This window comes from Dipteris shenzhenensis, chromosome 23, assembly GCF_047967505.1.
Source record: "Dipteris shenzhenensis isolate YYH24624 ecotype China chromosome 23, Dip_SZ_1.0, whole genome shotgun sequence".
In the NCBI taxonomy this organism is placed as follows: domain Eukaryota; kingdom Viridiplantae; phylum Streptophyta; class Polypodiopsida; order Gleicheniales; family Dipteridaceae; genus Dipteris; species Dipteris shenzhenensis.
The window spans coordinates 41,846,936-41,872,954 of record NC_141618.1 but is presented as its reverse complement, the minus strand read 5'-3'; the positions used below and the strand labels follow the sequence as shown (position 1 = coordinate 41,872,954).

Sequence of the window (26,019 nt, the reverse complement as noted above, 5' to 3'; positions counted from 1 at the left end):
TTGCATTCCAAAGACTGGCATAGTCTATTATGGCCCGGGGATATCATTCCACCCACTCAGTTTGTTCGTCATCTTGGTTACCCTTTGGGTTGGGAACTCACTCGCTGACAATAAACTGATTGGGTTTTGGCTAAGCTTCAAAAAAAGCTTGAGTATTGGAAACTGGCAACCTGGCCTTTGCACGTTCGTCTTCAGATAGTGCAGTCCATCCTTGTGGCATATATTCAATTTTACTTGCCATTGATCATGTTCACTAAGGCAGATCTTACATCTTTCATGTCTGTCTTTATGGAACTCTTCTGGCGATCCAAACATGGCAGAAAAAGTCTCAGGCTGCTTTCGATGCATCACATTTGTTCTCCCAAGATGCATGGTGGATTGAACATCACGGATATTCATGTGCATATTCTTGCCCATAGGGGAAAAATGTTGCTGCAATTTCTGCAAGGTGATCAGCCTTGGGCTCTTATGATTAGGACTCTGGTCACTCATATCAGTATTCTACGTTTGGTCATTGGCAACTCAATCACTGGGATTTCTTTTTTGGCTGCACTGATGGCACTTTGCCTGGATGCCCTTTTGTCTCCCGCTTGCTTCTTGACTGGAAGCATGTTCTTTCTCATCTGGAATGGAATGGACGGCAATCTTTGCTTGGGAATTCTTTGAGAGCTGAAAGCATTCACTGATCGAAAGTCTTTCAGCCTCCCTTGGCTTTACAGGAACCTCGACGTTCCTACTTTGTCTCGTTTAAAGGCATCACCTCGGTTGCTGATGTTATAGATGATGCTGGTACTGTGCTCCCCTTTTCTCTAGCAGCCACTATATATGGATTGGGCTCTCATTATCGTCCTTTGTGGCGACAAATTACTTCTATGCTTTCGCCCTTTGTTTCGATTCCTCCTTTGAAACTCCAGCACCGACTAGAAGATTGGACTTTGACTTCTCCAGGGTCCTCTTCTCGTCCTTTGAGGCTATCTCAGATTACTGTACCTGCTTTGTATAAAATCCTTTTGCCTCAACCTTGGGTTTCAGAGAGAGGTGATTCTGTTTGGGCGAATGCATCGCCCAACCAAGTGGTGGAGGAAAAGATTACAGCAACTTTGGGCCTATAAAGTACCGCTTCGACAACAGGTTTTCTTTTGGCGAGTTCTTTTGCCAGTGTTTCCATCTGGACAGCTATTAGCTCATCGACACATTGCTCCTGCACTTTGCCATAGGTGTTCTGCTTCTTCGGAGACAGTGCCTCACTTGTTTTGGCATTGTCTGTGCTCTCGTGAGTTTTTTGATCTGCTTCGACAGCACCTGCGAGCGAGATTCCCATCTGTTCTGTTTGGAAAGTTCTTCTAGCTATTTGGGTTTCATCCATCCAGACCGGAGTTTCATCTTTTCTTCGTTTGGGTTCGCTATTGGGCACTATGGACTTTATGGACATATAGGAATTGTAAAGTCTTTGGTGATCCTACTTTCTCTCTGTTTGGCTTTTTTAGGCGTTCTCTGCAGCAATCTTTCATTGATTGCTTGCAGACCCGCTGCATAGATCATGAGGTCTTTTTGGCATATACTGAAATTTTCAGTTGATGTAATTGTAGAACCTTTCTTTGAGGTTACTACTCATATAATATAATCAATCAATGATTTCACCCAAAAAAAAAAAAGTGTGTGGTGTGTGTAGTGTCCATTGGAGTGTGTGTGTGTACGCATAGAGGGAGAGCGATGGAGATCTCCTCCTCTGCACAACCAGCCTCGTCTTCCTCCTTGATTCCGTCCGTATAGTCCCCCACCACGACCCTGCTGCCTACCTCGTCTTCCGTACAGCTGCCATCAGTTGTACGGACTTCCGTACCACTTCCGTGCAGTCTGCTGCTTCCCGTACAATTTCCCGTGCAGCCTCCCGTACGTTTCCCGTGCTCTGTGGACCCCCCCGTACAGTCTTTCGTCCCTGCTGTACGGCCTTCCGTACAGGCTGTACGATCGGCCGTACAACCTGTACGGAAGACCATACAGCCTGTACAGTCCCCTGCGCAGCCTCCTCCCTCTTTTGTTTTCTCTGCTTCGGCACCTCCTTCTGCCTCTGCTCCTACTCGTGTGTTTCTTCGGCCAAAGCATGGTGGTCTGCCTGCCTCCCCTTTCATCAAATCGGCAAAGATGGATGATTCTGATGGCCCTTCTTCTTCCCTCCAGCAGGATCTTCTTCGCCAATTGTGCTCTGCCTCTGTCACAGAAGTTCCTTCATCGAGTTTCCCGCTTGTTTGTTCCTTGGATTCTGCCCTTTTGGTCTCTCGTCTTCGACAGGCTCAGCAATTTGGAGTCTGTCTCTACTTCATGGGCAGGGTTTTATCTTCAGCTCAGCTCCGACATTGGGCTGATGTTGCACTGGGTCTGGATTGTATTTCTTCCTTTGTCTTTCTAGGCAAAGGATTTTACTATGCCCAATGCTCTTCGACTGAGGTGGTGGAGCGCCTTGTCAATGATGCTGGTGTTCCTGGAGCGGGTTTCTTCGCTTATGTTATGCCCTGGGACCCACTTTTTGATCCTTTTGCAACACTTCTGACTCACTGTCCGGTTTGGATTACTCTCAAAGCGCTGCCTGTGCCTCTTCTTCAGCATCTTCCAACTCTTGCAGCTTTTTTGGGAAGGCCTCTCCATATTCCAAGACAGGAGTTCTTGCAAGCCTCCCGTGATGTTCGTCTTTGCATTCTGTGGGATATGATGCAGCCCGTGCCATCTACTCTGGATCTTGATTTGGGATTTGCTCATCCGATGCGCATCAGGCTCCATTTTGCATCTTTTCCCACTGCATGTTATCGGTGCCGACAGGTTGGCCATTTTGCACGTGCTTGCCCTTCTATATCCAGGCCCATACCACCTACTCCTTCAGCTGTTAAGGTTACTCTCCCTTCTCCTCCGGTTTCTGCTATGGCTTCTTTGGTGAAGTCCTCTACTGCTCCGAAGCACTACTGGAGGAAGGTTGATAAATCACAGGCAAATCTTCCTCTTGCTGAAGAAGCTCAAGATTGCACCCTTGTTGAGCACCACAGAAGTTCCTTCATCGAGTTTCCCGCTTGTTTGTTCCTTGGATTCTGCCCTTTTGGTCTCTCGTCTTCGACAGGCTCAGCAATTTGGAGTCTGCCTCTACTTCATGGGTAGGGTTTTATCTTCAGCTCAGCTCCGTCATTGGGCTGATGTTGCACTGGGTCTGGATTGTATTTCTTCCTTTGTCTTTCTAGGCAAAGGATTTTACTATGCCCAATGCTCTTCGACTGAGGTGGTGGAGCGCCTTGTCAATGATGCTGGTGTTCCTGGAGCGGGTTTCTTCGCTTATGTTATGCCCTGGGACCCACTTTTTGATCCTTTTGCAACACTTCTGACTCACTGTCCGGTTTGGATTACTCTCAAAGCGTTGCCTGTGCCTCTTCTTCAGCATCTTCCAACTCTTGCAGCTTTTTTGGGAAGGCCTCTCCATATTCCAAGACAGGAGTTCTTGCAAGCCTCCCGTGATGTTCGTCTTTGCATTCTGTGGGATATGATGCAGCCCGTGCCATCTACTCTGGATCTTGATTTGGGATTTGCTCATCCGATGCGCATCAGGCTCCATTTTGCATCTTTTCCCACTGCATGTTATCGGTGCCGACAGGTTGGCCATTTTGCACGTGCTTGCCCTTCTATATCCAGGCCCATACCACCTACTCCTTCTTCAGCTGTTAAGGTTACTCTCCCTTCTCCTCCGGTTTCTGCTATGGCTTCTTTGGTGAAGTCCTCTACTGCTCCGAAGCACTACTGGAGGAAGGTTGATAAATCACAGGCAAATCTTCCCCTTGCTGAAGAAGCTCAGGATTGCACCCTTGTTGAGCACCATCAGTTTCCTTCTACTCAGGATATGGATGTACCCCTTGCAGAGGGCAATTTACAGGATGATATGCATGCTCTCTCTCAGGATACTGCCCCTGCTCTTATTCAGATTGATCCTCCGAATGAAGCTCAAATGCTGAACCCTACTTCATCAGATGTAGCTTTTTTATCGGACATATTGATACTTTTGCTTTTGGGCATTGGCAGCCTACACAGTGGAATTTTCTATTTGGCTCTATTCAAGGCAATATCAGAGGCTGCCCTTTTGTCTGTCGTTTGCTTCTTGATTGGAAGCATATTTTATCCCACTTGGAATGGAATGGCAGGGATTCTTTGTCGGGAAATTCCTTGAGGGCTGAGAATATTTATTGGTCCTAAGTATTCCACCCTCCTTTGGCTATACAAGAACCCAGGTGTTCTTATTTTATATCTTTCAAAGGTATTTCTTCTGTGGTGGATGAACTTCAGGATGATGGCACTCTTTTATATTTTTCTACGGTTGCTAGCAAGTATGGTTTGGGACCTCATGACACGTCCCAGCACTCCTGAAACCTCTGATCTGCAAGCAAACACAAGAACAGACACACACACAATGTGAGAAACTGAGTAGGCTGCTCACCACCCAACCATGACATCTACGGGATGTGATCCCGAATCAGGAGATGTCCCCTCCGAGCCACGAGCTGAGCTACTGGCACAAACTCCCAACCAGATCCAAACCAGCCTGGTGTCCCATACCACCAGGTGGCGCTGTGAAGCCTGGGATCTGCTACTGGGCCTTGGGCTACGCTAAGATGCAAGCGTGCGTCCGCGACTCAATCCATGATCAGACCTAGCACCTGGGAACGAAACTTGCTCCCTTCGGCTCCCTGAGAACTGAACCCCTGGGCCCCTTTTATAGACTCGGGTCCCAAGCGCCAAAAATAGCGAGGACCTCTAACTAGTTCGTACCCTTGCCACTCAACCCGAGAATCAAGCCTGCCTAGCTCTAAGCCTCCCCAGGCTACCTGAGTTAGTCTTGTGTACCCAGTACACGTCAGATACCAGTCCGTGCACATGACATACTTCCCCTCCTCTAAGAACTCACTCCTGAGTTCGCTAAAAAACCCGGAAATGTTCTTTGGAGGTTTTGTAATGTCTCCCATGTTGCATCCTCCTTAACACAATCCTTCCACTTGATCTTGTATTGCGTGATAGATCGATTACGAATCTGTCTGTCACGAAATTCAAGAATACACTCAGGTTCGTGTGGAATAAAAGTCAAATCTGTAACTTCTATTATCTCTTGAGGAGAAACAAGTTGATCATCCCTACCCAAGACTTCTTTCAGTCTACTGACATGAAAGACTGGATGTACTTTAACATCAAGAGGCAATTCTAGTCGATATGCAACTGGTCCAATTCTTTTAATGACCTTGAACGGACCACAGTATCTAGGGGATAATTTCGGAACCAAACCAGTACTTAGGCTCTTGGATTCCTTGGGAATTCGCAAATATACCATCGTTCCTTCAGATAACTCTCTAGGTGAACGATGTCTATTAGCATAAAATCTGTCCCGATCTTGGGCACTTCTAATAGACTCCTTGGCAAACTGCAACATTTCCTGCATGTCTTGCAAGAAGTTCTTTGCAGCATCATTTTGAATCACTTTTAACCCAACCATAACTGGTGACTTAGGTTGAAACCCGTACATAAGCATAAAAGGACTGTAACCAGTACTCGAATGCTTTGCACTGTTGTAAGCAAATTCTATCATAGGTAGATAATCTTCCCATGAAGACTGTCTCTTAGATACATATGCCCGAAGCATGTCTTCAACCAATTGGTTAACCTTCTCTGTACTGCCATCGGATTGTGCATGATCTGAGGAACTCATACTTAGAGTAGTTTCTAACTTCTCAAAAACAAGTGTCCAAAAGTTACTTGTAAACTTTGAGTCTCTGTCATTGACTATGTCAGATGGCAAACCATACAGCTTAAACAAGTGGTCCACAAACTCGTGAGCCAACTGAACAGCTGAAATAGTTGTTCTGGTAGGTAAGAATCTAGCCATTTTTGTCAAATGGTCGACTATGACCCAAATGGAGTCATGACCCTTGCGCGTTCGAGGCAAACCAGTAATAAAATCCATGGAAATACTTTCCCATTTATTACCTGGAATCTGTAATGGCTGTAATAAACCCGCGCTTCTAAGGCGTTCTGCCTTAGTAACCTGACAAACCCGGCAACCTACTACATAGTTCTCAATAAATGCACGCATCTTAGGCCAATAAAAGGTATGCTTCACAAGAGACAGAGTCCGATGTATACCATGATGTCCAGCACTAGCAGCATCATGACACTCCCTGAGAATCTTGGATCTAAGTTCCAGAACATCTAGCACACAAATCTTTCCATTCCGGAACAGCAAGCCGTTCCTAATCATCCACCAAACTCCCGCCGCCTGTACCGTAGGTGGCACAATCCTTGAGTCCTGGTCAACCATGGAGCTCCCATCCTGGACTCTCTGCTAATAAGAACTGAAATGACTATCAGTTGCGTAAAGCCCTCTCAAGGATTGAAATAGGTCTGAGGATATTGACTCGACTTAAGGCATCCGCCACATATTCAACAAACCCTTTCGATAACGTATTTCAAAATCAAAATCTTGCATTAATTCTGCCCATCTAGCTTTCCGTCCCCTCAATTCAGATCCATCGCACACATACTTAATTGACTGATGATTAGTCAATACAAGAAACTTCGAACCATACAGGTAGTGTCTCCAAACCTTAAGGGCATACACTACAGCATAAAGTTCCTTTTCTAGTGTGGGCCAACGATATTGGGTGTCGTCTAGCTTCTTACTCTCAAAAGCTACAGGTCTGCCCTCTTGGAATAGAGCTGCCCCAATCGCAAAATCACTCGCATCGGCCTCTAAAACATTAGGCCGGGTAGGATCGGGTAATGCAAGAACGGGTGCTTCCTTGATAGAAAACTTCAAGGTTTCAAAAGCCTTGTTCAATGCATCATTCCAAGAGATCGGCTGGGTAGACCTGCATCCACGACCTTTCAATGTGTTTGTCACGGGTGCCGTGATATGTGAATAATCACGCACAGACTTCCGTAGAAATACCGTAAATCCTAGGAAAGAACGAAGTTGTTTCACAGTCTGAGGAATAGGCCATTCTAAAACCTTCTGGATACGATCCAGATCAATGCTAATACCTTCAGAAGAAATCTTGTGTCCTAAGTAAATGATCTCCTTCATAAAGAAGTCACATTTACTCATCTTGGCATAGAGCTTATGCTGTCTTAGAATAACTAAGACAATCCGGAGATGTCCTATGTGATCCTCAAGCGTTCGGCTATATACCAAGATGTCATCTAAGAACACTACAACGAATTTGCCCAGAAAATCTCGGAACAGATCGTTCATCATTTGCTGGAAGGTGGCAGGAGCATTGGTCAAACCAAAAGGTAATACAAGAAACTCGTAGTGACCATACCTACTTCGGAATGCGGTTCTATCTATGTGTTTAGCATAGATACAGATTTGGTGATAACCCGTACGCAAATCAATCTTAGTGAAATACTTCGCTCCGGCCAAACGGTCTATCAGATCATCGGAACGAGGTAGAGGGTATCGATTCTTAATTGTCACTTTATTTAATCGTTTATAATCTATACACATTCTCCATGTAGAATCTTTCTTCTTCCTTAAGAGGATAGGTGCTCCCCAAGGTGATTTACTTGGACGTATATAGCCCATATTCAAGTAATCCTGTAGCTGTGTAGCTAGCTCATCCTCCTCAAGCTAGCTCATCCTATAAGGTGGTACACTAATAGGTTGAGCCCCAGGGACTAAGTCTATGCAATGATCTACTGCCCGTTCTGGAGGTAAACCTTCCGGCAGTTGAACAGGAAATACATCCTTGAAACCATCTAACAACATTCTCAATTCACGGTGTTCAAACACACTTAAATCATTCTTGTTATTTACAGAGACAACAAATGAAGAAAGTGAAATCAAAACACACTGATAGACATCATAATGAGAAGTGTTTAATATATTCCGAAGCTGCATCGCAGATACAATAGGTCCCCGAGAAGAGGGAATATTATCACACTGAATACAAAATTGGGTGTCCTTATCCACAAAAGAAAGGGTATGCTCTGTCCATCCAATCCGAATATTGTGGGTTTTAAACCACTCTATTCCAATTAACAAGTCCACATGCTCCAAGTGCATAACATAGCACGTAAGAGCCCCTATGTATGCTTGAATCCGGATAGGAAGCGCTTCAATCTTGCGATTCCAAAACTGCTTCCCAGCTGGAAGCTGCACCTCATAGGTGTGATTGCTAGGTATCGTGGACAGCCCCATCTTCTGCACAAATTTGTAATTAACAAAGTTGTGAGAGCTGCTCGGGTCAAAGAGAATGTGAACTCTTTGGTCCCTAACTTCTCCATAAACTCGGAAAAGATCATGGGAACCAAATAACGAAGTATTAAAAGTGCAATTACAAGAAAGTGGGCAGGTAATGACATTTACAGAAATACCTGTCATCGAAACTTGGTTCGCTCCCTTGGCTTTGGTACCTAGACCCGCCTGGAGCTTCGGTCCCAGCGCTTGCTTTTGATTCTTGCGCTTTGGACACTCATTCTTGGTGTGGCCCCGCTCCTCGCAGTAGAAGCAACGTCCTTCCTTCTTAAGCTTCAAGGTACGAAGGAAACGGGCTCGGCCATTCTTTGCCTGAGTCAAGTGTTTCTTGGAGGCGTTGTCTATAGACTTCGTCTCCCCGGTACCAGTGGTAGACTGGAAGAACTTCCGTTTGTTCTTCCCACTCGTGTCGGAAACTATAGTTGCCTTTGCACCGGCCATGGTATCATCATAAATACGCGCGTAATTCATGGCCTCTTGCAACGTGGTACATTTGTTGTTCTTGATCTGCAACTTGTATGAATCTGGCAAACCATCCACAAAGAAACCTAACAAGGTCACTGGATCCATCTTTGTGGCTCTGGTCTGCAGATCTCGAAACCTTTGAAGATAAACTTCAAACGTCAAGTTCAGCTTAGACATATCGAGGGCTTTAAGCTTGCCTACGATATCGTAGTCGTCCTCCTTCTTCAGGAACTCCTTCCTGAAAACCCCTTCGAAATCTATCCATGTTATAGGCTTGGGTTAAAGTTCCTTCCACCATAACAAAGCCTTTCCTGACATGAAGCCGGCTGCAAGCTGTATTTTCTTGTCATCTGGGTACGGGTGGAACTGGAAGTGTACCTGTCACTTGTGCAACCAAGTGTCAACAACCTCCTTGGTTCGAGACTTCTAATCTCCGGGAAAAGGGTCTGGAGTTATGTTCGGACCTAACACTGAAGCCATGGCATCCACATGCGTGAGTGCCTGCACAGTGCTAGTCAGAAGTGTGAGAGTAGTCTGAATCCCTTGGAGTTGCTGTGTCAACCCCGTTTGATTCGCATTAACCTGCTCAAATTTTCCATCTAGAGCAGTGGTGAATTCACTGAAGGCTTTCTTCGTAATCAGATCGTCGTAAAGACCCTGGTCTTCCTCAGCAGGGTAGTCCAAATCCTGATCTCCCATGGCAAACTCAGGATTTACAGAATCAGCCATGTCTGAAATCTGATCTGAAAAGAGTAGCAAACTAAGAGAAATAACTGGGGGAATCGAAGCTGGAAGGAGAGTGGAGCAGAGAAAAACCGTCCCAAGAGGAGGTGACGAAAGAAGAGGAGCTGGCCGAAAAGAAGATGCTGGAAGCTGCCGATCAGCTTGCGTAGGTGATCCCGGGGTCTCCCTTTGCTAGTTTCGCTGCAGGCTGCTGTGTACGGAAGTCTACTGCAGGCCGTACTATACGGAAATCCGCCGCAGGCTGTACAGAATTTGACGCAGGCTGTACGGAAATCCGCCGCAGGCTGTGGCCGTTCCTAGATGGCGAAATCTGGTAGAAGTGTAAGGAGGTCTTCTTGCGCACTCTCATGAGGCTGTGGCTGAGCTTGGGATCCTGCCAGGCTATAAAGGAGATGGTGCAGCTAATCTAGGAAGCTATGCTTTCTAGAAAAGCTCACCCTCCCAATCTTGGAGAGTTGATGCTTTTTTTAGCATCAAACCCCTCCTAACCTTGGAGGGTTGCTGCTTTTTCTCGCCCCACCCTCCCAACTTGGAGGATGGTGCTTTTTTCGAAAAAACAGCTCCTCCAACAGTCTGGCCGCACCCTGCTCCAGCCCCTGGCGCACCTCCCTGCCTGGCCGAATTCCTCTCCAGCCTATGGCGCACCTCTTAGCCTCTCCTACCTGCGTCACCTACCTCTGCGCAGCCCTGACCAGCAAACGGAATCCCCTCGCCTACCAATCACCTCTTCTCACACCTCTCCTCCCTTCATCTCCACTCTCACCTAGCTACACCTCAACCCTCTCTCACTTTTCCCTTCAATAATTTCAAAATCATGACTCTCCTTCTTCCTACCTTTTCCCTGAATCCTGACTACTTCCGATAACCCATGAACCAACAAGATCTTGCAGCAATAAATTTCGAAATTAGGGCATACCTGGAGGAAGAAATTGTCCAAAATTTTCGCATCAGAAGTTCCTACCTCAGGAGTTGGCTTTGATACCAACTGACACGTCCCAGCACTCCTGAAACCTCTGATCTGCAAGCAAACACAAGAACACACACAGACACAACGTGAGAAACTGAGCAGGCTGCTCACCACCCAACCATGACATCTACGGGATGTGATCCCGAATCAGGAGATGTCCCCTCCGAGCCACGAGCTGAGCTACTGGCACGAACTCCCAACCAGATTCAAACCAGCCTGGTGTCCCATACCACCAGGTGGCGCTGTGAAGCCTAGGATTTGCTACTGAGCCTTGGGCTACGCTAAGATGCAGGCGCGCGTCCGCGACTCAATCCAGGATCAGACCTAGCACCTGGGAACGAAACTTGCTCCCTTCGGCTCCCTGAGAACTGAACCCCTGGGCCCCTTTTATAGAATCGGGCCCCAAGCGCCAAAAATAGCGAAGACCTCTAACTGGTTTGTACCCTTGCCACTCAACCCGAGAATCAAGCCTGCCTAGCTCTAAGCCTCCCGAGGCTACCTAAGCTAGTCTTGTGTACCCAGTACACGTCAGATACCAATCCGTGCACATGACACCTCATTAGCATCCTTATGGCACAAAATTTCAAAAATACTTCAACCTTTCTTGCCGGTACCTCGTTTGGAACTTCAGGATAGGCTTGAGGATTGGACTCTCCATTCTTCCTCTTCTTCAGCCCATCCTTTGAAGCTCTCACATATCACAGTGCCTTCTCTGTATAAAGTGTTGTTACCTCCGCCTTGGGTTTCTGACAGAGCCAATTTTGTTTGGCATATGGATCGCCCATCAAAGTGGTGGAGAGAGCGGCTGCATCTCCTTTGGCATTATAAAGTCCCTCTTCGGCAACAGCTTTTCCTTTGGCGAGTCCTACTTGGCATTTTTCCATCTGGGCAGTTACTCGCGCATAGACATATTGCCCCGGCTGTTTGCCACAGATGTCTACATTCTGCTGAATCTGTGCCTCACATTTTCTGGCACTGTCCACATACTCGTGATTTCCTCGCTCTCATTCGTCAGGGGCTTTCGAGCGAGATTTCCTACTGTTACTTTTGGTTATTTGGTTTTCATCCCGCTAGACAAGGTTTTGATTTATTTTTTGTTTGGGTGCGCTGCTGGGCACGTTGGACTCTATGGATGGACAGAAATCACAGAGTCTTTGGTGATCCTACTTTTCCATCTTTCGTTTTTTTCAAACGATCTCTGCGGCAATCGTTCTATGATTGCTTTCAGACTCGTTTGACTGATCATGATGTATATATGGCTTATACTGAAATTTTCAGTTGAGTAGTAGTTACTCCGCTTTTGGAGTAACTATGAATGTAATTATTTCGCATCAATAAAATATTTCTTCTCACAAAAAAAAAAAGTGTGTGTGTGTAGGCCTTTTGAAGCCAAAAATCTTCGAGGATGTAAATATGTGTGCGCAAATGGGGTGTGTGATGCGTGTCTGCCAGTGTATGTTTGGATGTGCACGCGTGAGTGAGAGAGATGCCCCTAGTGTGTGGTGAGGGAGAGGGGTGTGTGTGTGTGTGGGGGGGGGGGCAAGGGAGCGATGGAGCCTGACGTCTCTCTCCCTTGCACCATTCTGCCCCTTTTACCTGTTCAGCTTGTACAATCTCTGTTTAATCACTTTCTACCTATGCCCGTATAATTTATGCCGCCTGTACAATCTACGCCGCCTGTTCAATCTATGGTACAAGCATCTGTGCAGTTCACGCCACGAGTAACGTCTACGCCTGTACATGATTGCCCTGTTCTGCTCGACCTGTTTCAGCGCCCTTTTCTTTCTCCACTTCTCCTTTGTTGGATGTTGATCCAGAGATTCATTGCTATAATCGTAAGCGTCATGGTATCTCTCAGTCCTCCGTTCCCCAAGACAAGATGCCTAAGTGTTCTGCTTTGGCTTTTCCTTCTTCTGTCTTTCAAAAGGATCTCCTTGGTCGCCTGTGTTCTGAATCCGTTCAAAGTAATCCTTCTCAGGGTTCTCTACTTTCTCGTGCCCTTTCCTCACAACCAATTCTGTCCAGCCTTTCTCAGGCCCAACAGTTGGGAGTTTGTCTGTATTTCATTGGCAGAGTGATGACAGTTTCTGCTTTGCGTGGTTGGTCTAAATTTGTAGTTGGTGCTGGCAAATTATCTTTCTGGGAAAGGGTTTCTATTATGCTCATTGTACAGAAATTGAGAGTTTTTCAATTGGTGAGCATGGGAGGAGTTCGTGGTGCAGGTCATTTGGCAATGGTGATGCCTTGGGATCCTCTTTTTGATCCGGCACAGTCTTTGCTTTGACAATGTCCAGTGTGGGTTTCACTGAAGGATTTGCCAGTTTCTTTTCTTCCACATATACATTCTCTGGCAGCCCTTCTTGGTAGAGTGCTTTTTATCCCTAAGAGGGATTTTTTGGTTACTAGCAGAGATGTTCGTGTTTGTGCGATATGGGATATGGAGCAACCTATTCCTGCATGCTTGGATGTGGATTTGGGTTTGGCTCAGCCTTTTCGGATTCGTCTGCAATTTTCTTTTTTTCTAAAAGCTTGCTATAAATGCAGACAATTGGGTCATTTTGCACGGGACTGCACTTCTACTCCAGCTCTAGCTACCTCAGTTCCTTCTCTAGCAGTTCCGGCAGCCGGTTTTTCTTCTTCTGGGATATAGGTAGTCAAGCAATCTTCCAAACCAGTTATGGTATGGAAGTGGGTTTTATGATGTTTCAGTGCCACATTGTTCTCAGGTTAATCCCTTTGTTGTTAAAGAAGCTCGGGATCAGTCTATTATCGAGCATACTCAGCATACTTCTCTTTAGGATATGGAGTTACATGTTGAAGAGGGGCTTAAACAGGACATGGTACATCTCAGACTGATGCACAGGGTGAAGCGGTAATGATGTGTCATGATTTATCAGCTGCAGCTACTATGTCAAAGTGTGTAGAAGTTACTCAAGTCCCTATGCCTGTGAAGACGTGCTAGAGTCTCTTTCTGTTCAGAAGGCAGATGTTCCTTTTTCATTAGATTCTTTTCATTCTTGGTTGAGACAGGTTTTTGACCCTGTGGTTCAAAAATTCAGGTTGCTAGCTTATATCAAGAAGAATCACAAGGGGAAAAAGCAGCTTTGTTTTATTGACGGCGATGTCACTCTGTTGTATCACTTTTTGCACGTCAATAATCTTAAAATGGAGGATGTGTTGTTAGATCCTCCTCCAAATGATATGTATAGTTTATCTTGGTAGCCTCATGAGTTTTTCCCTCTGAGGCTTGCTTGTAAATTTTATCTTTGTACTCAATGGTGGGTTTTCACCTCGTTTGAGGTTTCCCACAAAGAAATATAAGATTTCACTATATAAAAAAAAAGTGTGTGTGTGTGTGTGTGTATGTGAGAGAGAGAGAGAGAGAGAGAGAGAGAGAGTATTTAATAATGCACACTTATAATTCATGCTCTAACAAACATATTTTTACTGGCCTATGAAGCTTGGAAACTACTCCGTTACAACAAACATGTTTGGAGGCTTATCCAAATGTACAAACATTTGGTATAAATGCGTTTGGGAAATGCCTTATTTTTGGGTCTTGGGTCTGGGTGGTAGGGTCTTGCGATGATTCGTGCTCTTTTGCTTGGTATATCAAGGTAACAATTTTATGGATGTTGATTGGATCCCATGCTTGCTCCACACTTGAGTTGATGTAGGTCCACCTTCATGTCCTCTTCCACTCCGCAATTGCTCAGGTTCGTTTTATTCATAATCTTAGTCAGGAGGTACTGCAGCTGATTGCTTTTCCATAGAGACAGCTTGAGCAATGGGCTAGTAGTGGAGGCACAAGTAGCCACCATGCAGTCGGCTATCGCAGAGACTTCCAAATGAGTAGACGTCGCAAATGGGTTTCGGCTACCATTCTAGAGCAACAACAGAGTGCCAATAAGGCTCTCAACATTAGAGTCTAGGGGATCCCGCACACCCATGCCACTATCATTGACAATGCGACCAGCTTCGTGGCCTCCACCCTTGGAGTCCTAGAGGCTCTGATCACGCACGCTCTCCATGAGGCCGCATTGTAGACTTTCGTAGGCACCACCCACTCCACTCAACCGCCACCCCTTGGTTCAGTACCCTGTAACAACTAGTAGCACGATGATGGGTGTAAAACTTTATGCTGCCAACTCCAGTTCGAGCCCAAGCATCAGCTTTCGAGTGAGGCAAAGACTATACGTGACTATTGTCCCCTGGTGTGTAGGAAGAAGCAGGCTTTTGCTCACCAGAACGAGTACTAGTTTATAAATATTATGTTTAGTAACAACTCCAAGGACTTCTGGCAAAATTCTCTTGAGCGTCGAGCTCCTTGACGGCAATCTTATGCATGCAAACTGTACGACATTCATCACCAGCTGTCACCTAGCCTCTCCCAGTTACCCCACCCCACCTCTTGTACACTAGCCATTGTCGGTATTGTTAAACAGGGAGCCTTGAAGCTCCATAACGTTCGAGCAAAAGATCATGAGGGACTATGTACTGAATACATTGCATATAGAATAAGTACTATGGCCCTAATCTTAGCATAGCTTCTTAAAGAAGCGATTTGCATCGGTTTCCCTCATACCTAGACCCTTAACACCATCACTCCCATTCACAAGTCCCCTATCATATGAGACCGAAAAACTACAAGATCGGCATGATTGGGCATTTCATGTCCAAGGTCTAAGCATCAATGCTCGACACACACACTAGCCAATTTGCAAAGCTTCACGGACTCAGAGATAGGCAATCTTCCAGACTCATCATGCAACTCTAGAAAACATACACACTCAAAGGTGTCATTGAGGAGACCCAAGCATGACGATAGAGGGTTAATTATTGCTTTGTAGATTTCCGCAAATCTTTTGACATAGTGCTGAGAGCTCACCTCATCAAACATTTGCATGATTTGGGGTGTCGTCAGGAGATCATTTGAGTAGTCATGGCACTCTATGAGAGAGTCTCAGGCAGGGTTTACGATGACAACGAAGATCATGAGCATTATTGGGGTCAAATAGTTGTCCGTTATCACTAACCTTGTTTGGACTATACACTGACGAGAGCTTGAGATCTTCATTCATTAGGACAGTACGGGGGTTAGAGGCTGCTCTCTCCTTGCCCCCTTGATCCAAATCCTCCTCTATGTATACAATGTGGTCTTACTCTCATCTTCAAGAGAGGGCCTCCAGAGACACTTGGATGCACTCCATACCTTTTGCGAAAAACATCAATTGAAGGTTAAGGTGTTGTGTTGCCATTTGGCTGTATGAGCACTCTTCAATGGATGTCTTTCCCTACTTTCGAGCTTCTATGCTTCGATCTCTTCAGGATGCCCATTCCCTTGGAGACCTTCCTCAAGCTCAGTTGGAAGTATTTTATTACTATTTCTAGTTTTGAGTAGTAGCTGTTCCACTCTAGGACAGCTATGAATGTACATTCTTCTTAATGAACATTTTTTTCTACAAAAAAAAAAGTGTATGTTTTGTTATGTGAAAATTTATTTCATGGCTTTTTGGGATGGTTTGCAGGTTTTTTTGACATTGGTGTGGGAGACCCCGTTGGAGTTTTTGTAAACCCACCTCTGCTATCCAGAGGGAGATAGGATGAAACCCTTTTGACATCAAGGGTCACCGGAAGAAGATATATAATTAAGCAGTCATGTTTTGGAGGGGGTGGGGGTTGGGATGGGGTGGGGGGAGGGGGTAGAGTGGTAAAATTTGAGAGTGGGAAATCGCGGAGTGCACACACCAATCAACTTCTTTCATTTCCACTTCCAAGAGAAATTACATTATCAAGTACTTCCAAGCCCTACCTGAATCTATGGGTCAATGCTCAAGTGGCTAATGGGAACGGACGGTAAATCTGCTGGCAACGCATATGCTGATTCGAATCTAGCTCAACCCAGAAACCGTAGAGTTACTTCATTATAATTTGTGTATCTTGACTGAAATATTCGAAATGACTCAAGAAAATGCATGATTGATAGGTCTTGAACCCACGACTTTTGCATTGACAGGGCGGTGCTCTAACAAAGGAACATAAAAAGGTCGGATTCACGTAATTCACAAGCACTTTCAGCAATATCCCTTTCTGTCAAAAGGTCTATTATTCCGCACATTCGATCATGCAAGATCTCAAAGGTAGCTTGGGATATTTTGGAGAGTATGTTTTCAGCCTGCAATAATGCTAGGGTCTTTTTCCTGAAGAGAGAGTTGACTCATACTCATATGGATAAAGGTGACTCTATGTCTGAGCACCTCACTAACTTCAGGATTTGTGAGAGCAATTGTTGAATATTGATGAGATCATTCTAGATTCAGAGATAGTCACTACCACTTTGAATTCCCTTCCTGAGTCTTATCTTGGTTTTCACACCTCATTGAACTTGTCTTTGAGGGGGGCTGGCAACCCTCTCACCTTTCATGACTTGATAGAGCTTTTGTTGCAGGAAGAACAAGGCTTCACGGGTTGGTGAGCATGCCATGCTTTCGAAATTCAAGCCCAAAGGGAAGGGGCGGCATAAGCAACATGCAAATCAGCCTACACATGAGCATAAAGCTGATTCTCGACAGCCTTCTCACAAGGCTAGGAACGATGTAGAGAAGCCCAAGAGAAAGGGTGTTTGTCATTATTGCAAGAAGCCGAGTCACTACAAAGGAGAATGCAAGAAAAGAATTGCCAAGGAAAAGAAAAAGAATTCAAGTATGGCTGTCACAGATTCAGCTCCTCATGCACATGATGTTGGTGATGCTTTAGCCAGCTTAGTGGAAGAAGAGTATGCCTTTTTGACTTGCAGTTCTGATTTTCAAGTGGCTGCTCTGGATATTACAACCAAATCTGAGGATGACTCTTATGCTTTTTTGACTTGCAGTTATGATCCTTCTAAGGATTCATGTGCTTTCAACTTCAATGAGACATTGAATAATTGGTACTTTGATAGTGGTGCCACCAAACATATCATTTTAAGGAAGTGTTTGTTTGATTCTCTGCATCCATCAGCAGCTGGAAAAAGGATGTCTTGTGCAAATGATTCTTCTTATTCAATTCGTGGTATTGGTGAGATTGTACTTACAACCGCAGATGGCACAAATTTCAGAATTCATGATGTGCTTTATGTACTTGGAACAAAGAAGAATTTGATTTCAGTGTCCTCTCTCAACAAAAGAGGATTGTAGGTTGTCTTCGAAGATGACAAGTGTGCAATCTGACATAGGGAAGATGATTATGTCTTGAGACTATCTGGCATGCTATTTCGTGGTCTTTTTCAGCTTGATGTTTTTGAGATAAGATCAGAGGATGCACTTGCAGTTCCTTCTCCCACTGCTGCTATGCAGAATGCGGAGTTATGGCATGCTAGATATGGGCATATGAGTTATGGCAACTTGATGACACTTCAAACACATTGTATGGTTGATGATTTGTCTCCTTTGGAGTCACCTCCCCCTCATGCTTGTGAAGGGTGCATACTTGGGAAGATGCATAGGCTTCCCTTCAAGAAGGATAGTGCAGTACAAGTTCGGAAATTACAGCTCATTCATAGTGATGTCTGTGGTCCCATGAGGATTCCTGCATTCTCTATTATGTCACTTTTATTGATACACTTGAGTCTATGGTTTAAATAAAAAATCAGATGTGTTTAAGCATTTTCGGCACTTTGTGGCAAAGAAAGAGGCCTCACGGTTCAGATTCTACGCACAGATAGAGGGGGGGGATATATGTCTCATGAATTTGAGGCTTATTTGAAAGAGAAAGGCATCACCCATCAGCTTACAGTGAGGCTTACCCCTCAGCAAAATTGGCAAAGCTGAGCAGGAGAATAGAACTCTTATGGAGATGGATAGATGCATGCTCACAAGCAAAAAGTTGCCTCACAGATTTTGGCTTGAGGGTCTCATGTGTGCCAGCTATGTTTTGAATCGGGCTCCCACTAAGGCTTTGAAAACAAAGACTCCTTATGAAGTTTGGCATGGGAGAAAGCCTTTAGTGGAACATTTTCGTGTCTTTGGATGTGTTGCATATGCCCATGTGCCTGTTGAGTTTCGACATAAGCTGTCAGACAAGGCAATTAAATGCATATTTGTTGGGTATGGTGCAAAGAGCAAAGGTTACCGTCTGAAGCAAGATTTTTGTCAGCAAAGATGTAATCTTTTCAGAGATTCAGCACATACACAAGATGAATTTAATGTGCTAGCTTCTTCTATATCAGATGATGTTTTTGACGGATTGATACCCATTGCTTTGGGTTCCACATGTGACATCCCTGCTGAAAATCAAAATTTACAGCAAGCTCCTCATGTTTCACATGCCCTGATTCAGCCACCAGCTGATTTAGTCCCTCCACAGGCAGAGGAAGATGCAATCAGGCAAGAGATTACAGAAATACACACAGCCAAATCTATTCCCAATTGGCTGCTCCAAACTCTCAGGGAGAGTAAGCTTGATGCTCCTTTGCTTGGTAGAACCCGTTGTGCAGCGAGGCACGAAGGGGGGGCTCTTTCTGTTGAATCAGCTTATGCGGGTACTCTTCTTGATGAGGAAGAGCCTCATACTTTTAAAGAAGCTAAGGACAATGTGCACTAGATGAATGCCATGCAAGATGAGTTGCAGTCCATTGAGAAACATCACACCTGGAATCTTGTGGATTTGCCACCAGGAAAGAATGCCATAGGTACCAGATGGGTTTTCAAAGTAAAAAGAAAGTCAGATGGGTCCATTGACAGGTACAAGGCATGGCTAGTTGCAACAAGCTATGCTCAGAAGAAGGGCATTGATTATGAAGAGACATTTGCTCCTAGTTCCAGGATGACCACTCTCAGATTAGTTATTGCTATGGCTGCACATTTTGATTGGAATGTTCATCAGTTGGATATTAAACAACTATTCTTAATGGAGACTTGTTGGAAGAGGTTTATGTCAAACAACCTCCTAGTTTTGAAATTTCGGGTAATGCACATAGAGTTTGCAGCTAAATAAAACTTTGTATGGGCTGAAACAAGCCCCACGTGCATGGTATTCCAAGATTGATGCATTTCTGATCAGCGAGGGGCTTCATAACAGTCCAACAGAAAGTACCCTCTACATCAAGAAGGACATGGGGGATACTTTGGTCATCATTCTTTATGTAGATGACATGCTGCTCACAGGGTCACATGAAGAAAAAATTGCAGATTTCAAAGCTGAATTGAAAGCTACATTTGACATGTCAGATTTGGGCATGTTATATTTTATTTGGGGATCCAGTTTATACAAGAGAGACATGGCATTATTATGTCTCAATCCAAGTATGTGCAAAAGCTCTTGGATCGGTTCAACATGCAAGATTGCAAGCCTATAGCGACTCCCATGGAGCTAGGGCTGAAGCTGACTATGTATGATGCAGGTAAATCAGTAGATGCCACACTCTACAGCCAGGTTGTTGGATGCCTCATTTATTTGTGCAATACACGGCCTGATATTCAGTTTGTAGTATCACAGGTGAGCAGGTATATGCACAGCCCAAAGACATCACATTGGCAAGCTGTAAAACATATCTTCCGTTACTTGCAAGGCACAAAGTCTTTTGGCTTGATGTTTCCCAGGGGGGGTGACTTGCAAATGCATGCTTATAGTGACTCAGATTGGGCTAGAGATTATGATACTAGGCAATCCACAAGAGGTAATTGTTTCTTTTTGGAACATGCTTGCCATTTCTTGGCTCAGTAAGAAACAATCTATTGTGGCTCATGTGAAGTTAAGTACATGGCAGCTTTCATAGCAACAATTGAGTGTGTGTGGCTACGCCGCTTATTTGCTGATCTTCAACTATCATTGGACGGTCCTTCTCCAATTCTCACTAATAGTCAGAGTGCTATAGCAGTTGCAAAGAATCATGTGTTTCATGCTCGTATGAAGAACATTGAGGATTCTCACTAATAGTCAGAGTGCTATAGCAGTTGCAAAGAATCATGTGTTTCATGCTCGTATGAAGAACATTGAGGTTCATTATCAGTATGTCAGAGAGAAGTTGCATGCAGGGGAGATCCGTATGATCTATGTCTTCACACATGACAATGTTGCAGACATCTTCACCAAAGCACTTCCACATGAGAAGTTTGAGGCATTTCACAATGCCTTGAACTTATCTCCTTTTGGTGATTGATCTTTCCTTGTACATCATCACATTGGTACTATAGGGGGGTGTTGGAATTATCGCCATAATTCATGGCAGTGACCTTGCAAGAGCAAGCTCAAAGAAAAACTACATCATGCATGGCATGAACAAAAAAGCCACCACGACCGGGTCAACAAAAAACCAAGGAAGAGGCTGAAAGTGCTATGCCAGTCCTGCTATGGACTCTAAGAAGAAGGGAGAGCCCCTCCGTTCCCTAAGAAAAGCATACCTCCTTGCAAAGGCTGCCCAGAAGGAACCCTGCATTTCCTCCAAAAGGCTCTCTGCCAGTCAACAGAGATATGAAAGTTCTTCCAATGAGGGGGTTTGAAGGGCCTCTAGCCTTCTTGGCATTACTTACAGTATAACAAAATAAGAGGAGACTCTTCTCTTGGTGCTTTGTCCATTCCCACTCTCTGAGATCCCACTACAAAAACTTGATGTGGACCCCCCGTATAGCCAAATCCTCCAAGAAACCAAGAGAGTAAGATGTGGGTTTGGATCTAGGTGCCACTCTGAATCCTTGCCGTGCTTCACAAACTCTATGATCTTGACAAGCTAAAACAGAATGCCCAAGAGAATATCATCTGAAGATTTGGACAGCTTGCCATCTGACAAAACATCAAAGACCAAGGCACCCTCGTGTGCTCATCGAAAGGCTATGACCTGAAGTGGAATGCCTATCCTCGAGAAAGCCCCCATCCAAGTAGAACAAACAATTGGATTGTCATCAGTATCCACCCAATCCTTGGGTACAGCTGCATCTATTCTCCCTACAACTCCTCTGAGGTGGCTTACCATTTGTTATTTATGATCCTCTGAAAGCTTTTTGAAAACTTTCAAGGATCCCACAGAGGAGGCGGGGCCTCTCTCCCATTTGGACACTGCATACAATGGGACTAGCCAAGTGGTGTGCCATGCTCGTCAAGTATGCTATCATTTCACATCACAAGCTACCTATCCATCTCTTCCAGAGAAGTCACGGGAACTCTCCGAAGAGTATTTCTGAAGCTGTTCCAACCTTTTAGAATAGCAGCCATAAGAGGAGGAAGAAGACCTGAGTTGGGCTAAGGTAAAAGTCCATCTGGAGCTGTCTACCCAATCTCCACCTAAAGAAGAGGTACATGACTATATGCATCAAATAAATAAGTCCTTCCAAGGTGCTTGCCCAGGCAAAAGTCCCCTCACCACAAACGTGCAAAGTAAGGCTCTACACTACAAGTCTGAGTCTATGATATTGAGACCCCCTTCTTTTGTGGGATGAATCAAGGTCTCCCAAGCCACCCTCACTATAGTGTCTGCGGTGCCATCTAGCCCATTCCACAAAAAGTCTTGACTTGAGTAATGCAATCCCTAGAGCTGCACCAGCAAGACCAAACATACCAAGCTATAGCCAGTAAAACCTGGTTGACAACCACCACCCTAGAGGCCAAGTCCAGCTTTGGTTGAACTCCAAAAAAGGAGTTCATCTTGACGCTCTCCAACACTTGAGCAATTGCCGTGAAGAAGAGATACCCATACCGATTTGGCATCCTAAATATCTGATGGTAACACCCCTCTGAATCCAAAATCAGCCCCCCAATCTGGAGTATCCTCGTCACTAATCCAAAAGCTGGAGTGTGCACCAGCTGCAATACGAAACAAATCCAAGGCTGTCCTAAAAGAAACGAGAATCTAAGAAGTGGCATCCATAAAAACAGCAGTGTTGCCCGAAACAAGAAGGCATCCCAGGCTTCTCTCTCCAAATAATGAATGCCTCCTTCTCTATGCCCCTTCTTGTCTGAAGGCAACTCCACTATGTTGAAGTCACCTCCAATAACCCATAAATCTACGACGGGGGTCCAAGAGAGACATTCCTTCTCAAAGAAGGACACTGTGCCCTCGAATGTTAGGAACATAAAGGTTGAGAAAACCAACCTTACATCCCCCAAGCAAAAGAATGACCCACTAAGCTTTGGAGGGAACGATGATACTAAATAGAGTCTGCAACTAAAATGCAAGTCCCACCTCTAGTGCCAAAAGAAGGTGACCAAAACGTGTGACCTGAAAGCAATTTACCTAACTTTGCACAATATCTGGCATCCATCTTGTGTTCCTAAATAAAAAGAATATCGATGGAACCCCTTGCAAGATCTGTATGAAGCTGAGTATGAATAAGCTGCCATAGGAAGCTGAGTATGAATAAGCTGCCTATGGCAGCAATGTGTCACACTGCCAAGGCCCTATATGTTCCAACTAAGAATCCTCATTGATGGGAGGAAGTAGAATGGAACACCTTAACCAACCTAGTGGCCGAAACATATCCCTTCAAGGGGGACGACCTCCTACTTGAAGGGCAAGGGAGGGAACCAAGTGGAGGAAAATCCACAAAGGAAAGAACTTGTACCTAGATGAATCCAGGAACATTCCCAAACTCATCCTCTAAAAACATAACATCGTGCAGTTTGAATCTCACGATAGTCACTCATAAGATTGAAAACCATAAACGCCATCACGCATAGCAGGGACTAGCTACTATGACATCCCCACTAACGTCATCAACGCCCGACAGTGGGTGTAGACCATAGTATCGAGTGCTAGAAATGCAAATGTCATTAGATGTATTTCAAATTCCTGAATCATTATCTATGATTTGATCAACTATTGGCTACTATTTATGGTGTTGAAGGATTAGTAACTCTATATGAGTTCAGATCAAGTCTCATAGTTTCTTAATGACAGATAGAATTAGTCACTTGATGTCATACTTTCTGAAAACTAAAGAATCAGGAGGTTTTACAAAGAGCTCACATCTCATTCAGCAGTTATTGATGCACAACCTTCGTCTTGGGGTCCCAAAAAATATGGCCACTAAAACATGTCTGAAATACCTTTCTAAATGCCTATTTATATTTCAAGGTAAGTGTGCATTGAAGGAACCCTCCTCTCATTTCTTTCCAATTTCTAAAGACCTCAGAACTGCATTTGCATGTGTTGATGATTTAGTTCTCACAAAGGATTAATACCTTGCCGTTCTGTGCCTGCATTAGAAGGGCAAATGCCAATATGACCTCCTTAAACTGCACAATAAAGGAAACAAATACTATATTAAATGCCACAAAAAGACCTATTTACCATTAGAAAAAACAACTCACAATCTATGGAAAGGTAGAAACTAAAATGATATGCATTTAGTAAAAAAACCTCATGCTTATTTTAAGGAAAACTAATTTCTACTTTTATAACTCTAAATTAAATCAACCACATCCTAGCTGCTGCAAGTTGCTCTCTGAAACTCCACTTGCCTCTCCCATTACTTGTTCGTGCTACCAAAACCTCAATGGGCATAATTCCAAACTAAAAGCATTCTTCCCATCAAAGTTTTCCAATAAAATATGAAAGAATGCTATAAAATAGTAAGTTGGGTCCACGAGTGAGCCTTGCATTGGAAAGTGACACATAATGTCACCATTTATGGGTGTGGAGTTTCCTAGTACAGATGACCATGAGAAAGACTACTGAGCTCCTACACAAGCAAAGTGTAGTCTATCTAGGTTCACACTTGGTTTTTAGAATCCCCTAAGCCATGGATTCACAGTGAATGAGATAGATGGTATCACAATTTGCTATCACCCTAAGGCTCCCTAGATTGCCAAGAGTACAAGGACATTTTACAATCTTATTGGAGCATGTAGGCTATCTCATGGGCTATCCATAGATGCCACTTATACCTTGGTATGAGCCTTGTAGGCCTAGTTATAGTCAGTTAGGACTATTGGAACAGTTAGTTTATGTACCATCTAGGTTAGTTAGGACACTTAGTCCAGTTAGGGCAGTTAGCCCTAGGGTTTTGTTATGTTGGCTCTCCCTTGAGCCTCCACACTTCAGTTTTGCAGCAATCTATTACAACATCTCGTTTTTCTCCATTCTGCTTCCATTTTTGAGCTTCCATTGCCTCCAACACCCAATAGTGGTATTAGAGCAGGTCGGGAATCCATTCCCTAAGCCATTGACAGCTTTCCCAAGCTGTTTGGCAGCCTCTAGAGCTCTCATTCTTGCTGGTCTTGCTGGTCTTCACACTCCCACGAGTGTTTGATTGGTTTTCACACTCCCACGAGTGTTTGAGACCTTTCCAAGCACTTCTGTCGCGAAAAACCTCATTTTGTCGCGAGAAGACCGCACTTTGGAGCAACTCCCGCGAAGGGAACTGTTTTTCGGTGCATTTTCCAGCCTGCTGCAACAAAAAACGACCACACGCGAGCATTTACAGCATCTATATGGAATTCCGAACCTGTCCCCCCCAAAAAAAAAACCCCATACATGCATCAAAAATTGTACGGAAATTCGTACATGCGTCAAAAATTGTACGGAAATCCGTACACGCGTCAAAAATTGTACGGATATCCATACATCTGTCCAAAAATTCTGTACTTCTGTCTGGTTTGTCAGAATTTCAGTACATTCACTGCAGTATGGGCTGCCTCGGGGTGCGCGCCAATCATTTCTCAAATGTTTCAACATTTCAGAGCTGTCTCGAGCTGCGCGCCAACATTTCGGAGCTGCATTGAGGTGCGTACCAGCATTTTGGATCTGCCTCGAGCTGCGTGCCAGCATTTTGGAGCTGCATCGAGCTGCGTGCCGGCATTTGGAGCCATTTGGAGCTGTTGAATTGATCCGAAGACTTCTCTTTGAGCCCTTCCCTCCTCATTTGGAATCCCTTTTCCTCGGGCTACGAGCTTCTCTCCATTGGATCTCTTTCTCTCCATTTCTACATGCTCTCCTCCTCGTGGGAGCACTTCTTTTGCTGTAATTCTCATTTCCAGTCCTCATTTGCTCGTTTTCACAGCTTGTCACTCCTGTTTATCATTGGGTAAGCCGTTGTTGCATTGGCTTTTTCCAATTTCTGCTTCATTTGCATTTTGCAAAGTCCTCGTGTTGCCTTTGAGGATTCTTCTTGCAACAGGTATACCCTGGAACAGCGGAGTCTTTTGCAGACATAAGCTTTGAAGCTTGGGTAGTGTTTTTGGCACTTGATTATGAGAGGTTGCCTTTCTCTCATTTCCTTTGCCGGTTGGTGCATTTGCCTTGTATTTTAGCACCATGTCTGGTGGCAAAGATGATTTGTTTGGGCTGATTGGGGCGATGACAAGCTTGATGGCACTAATTAGCCCATGTGGTCATACATGATGGGACAAGTTTTGGTTGCCAAGAATCTATGGCATATTGTTTCAGGTTCTGAGGCCAGGCCTATGAGGCCAGGCCTAACACGCACTGTTATTGGTGCTAAACCTGCAACCTCTACTTCTTCAGGTGATGGGTCTTCAAGTGATGGTTCTACTGCCACAGCTAGGACTCCTGCACCTCCAGCTCCAGGTGCTTTGCCTCATTCACATGAGCAAATTCAGTGAAATGGTCGTGATGCCAGAGCACATGCCTTGATTG

General features: G+C 44.7%; 1 protein-coding gene across 2 annotated transcripts in view; it reads right to left on the bottom strand.

Moving 5' to 3' along the window:
- The window catches only part of LOC147887391 (DUF3754 family protein, putative (DUF3754)), a 177,144-nt gene that overhangs the window by 20,203 nt on the left and 130,922 nt on the right, over positions 1-26,019 (bottom strand). For both annotated transcript variants that reach the window (XM_087394719.1, XM_087394720.1), the window contains exon 12: positions 23,604-23,657. In XM_087394719.1, coding sequence (XP_087250845.1) covers positions 23,604-23,657 — 54 coding nt within the window. The remainder of the gene's footprint in view (positions 1-23,603; positions 23,658-26,019) is intronic.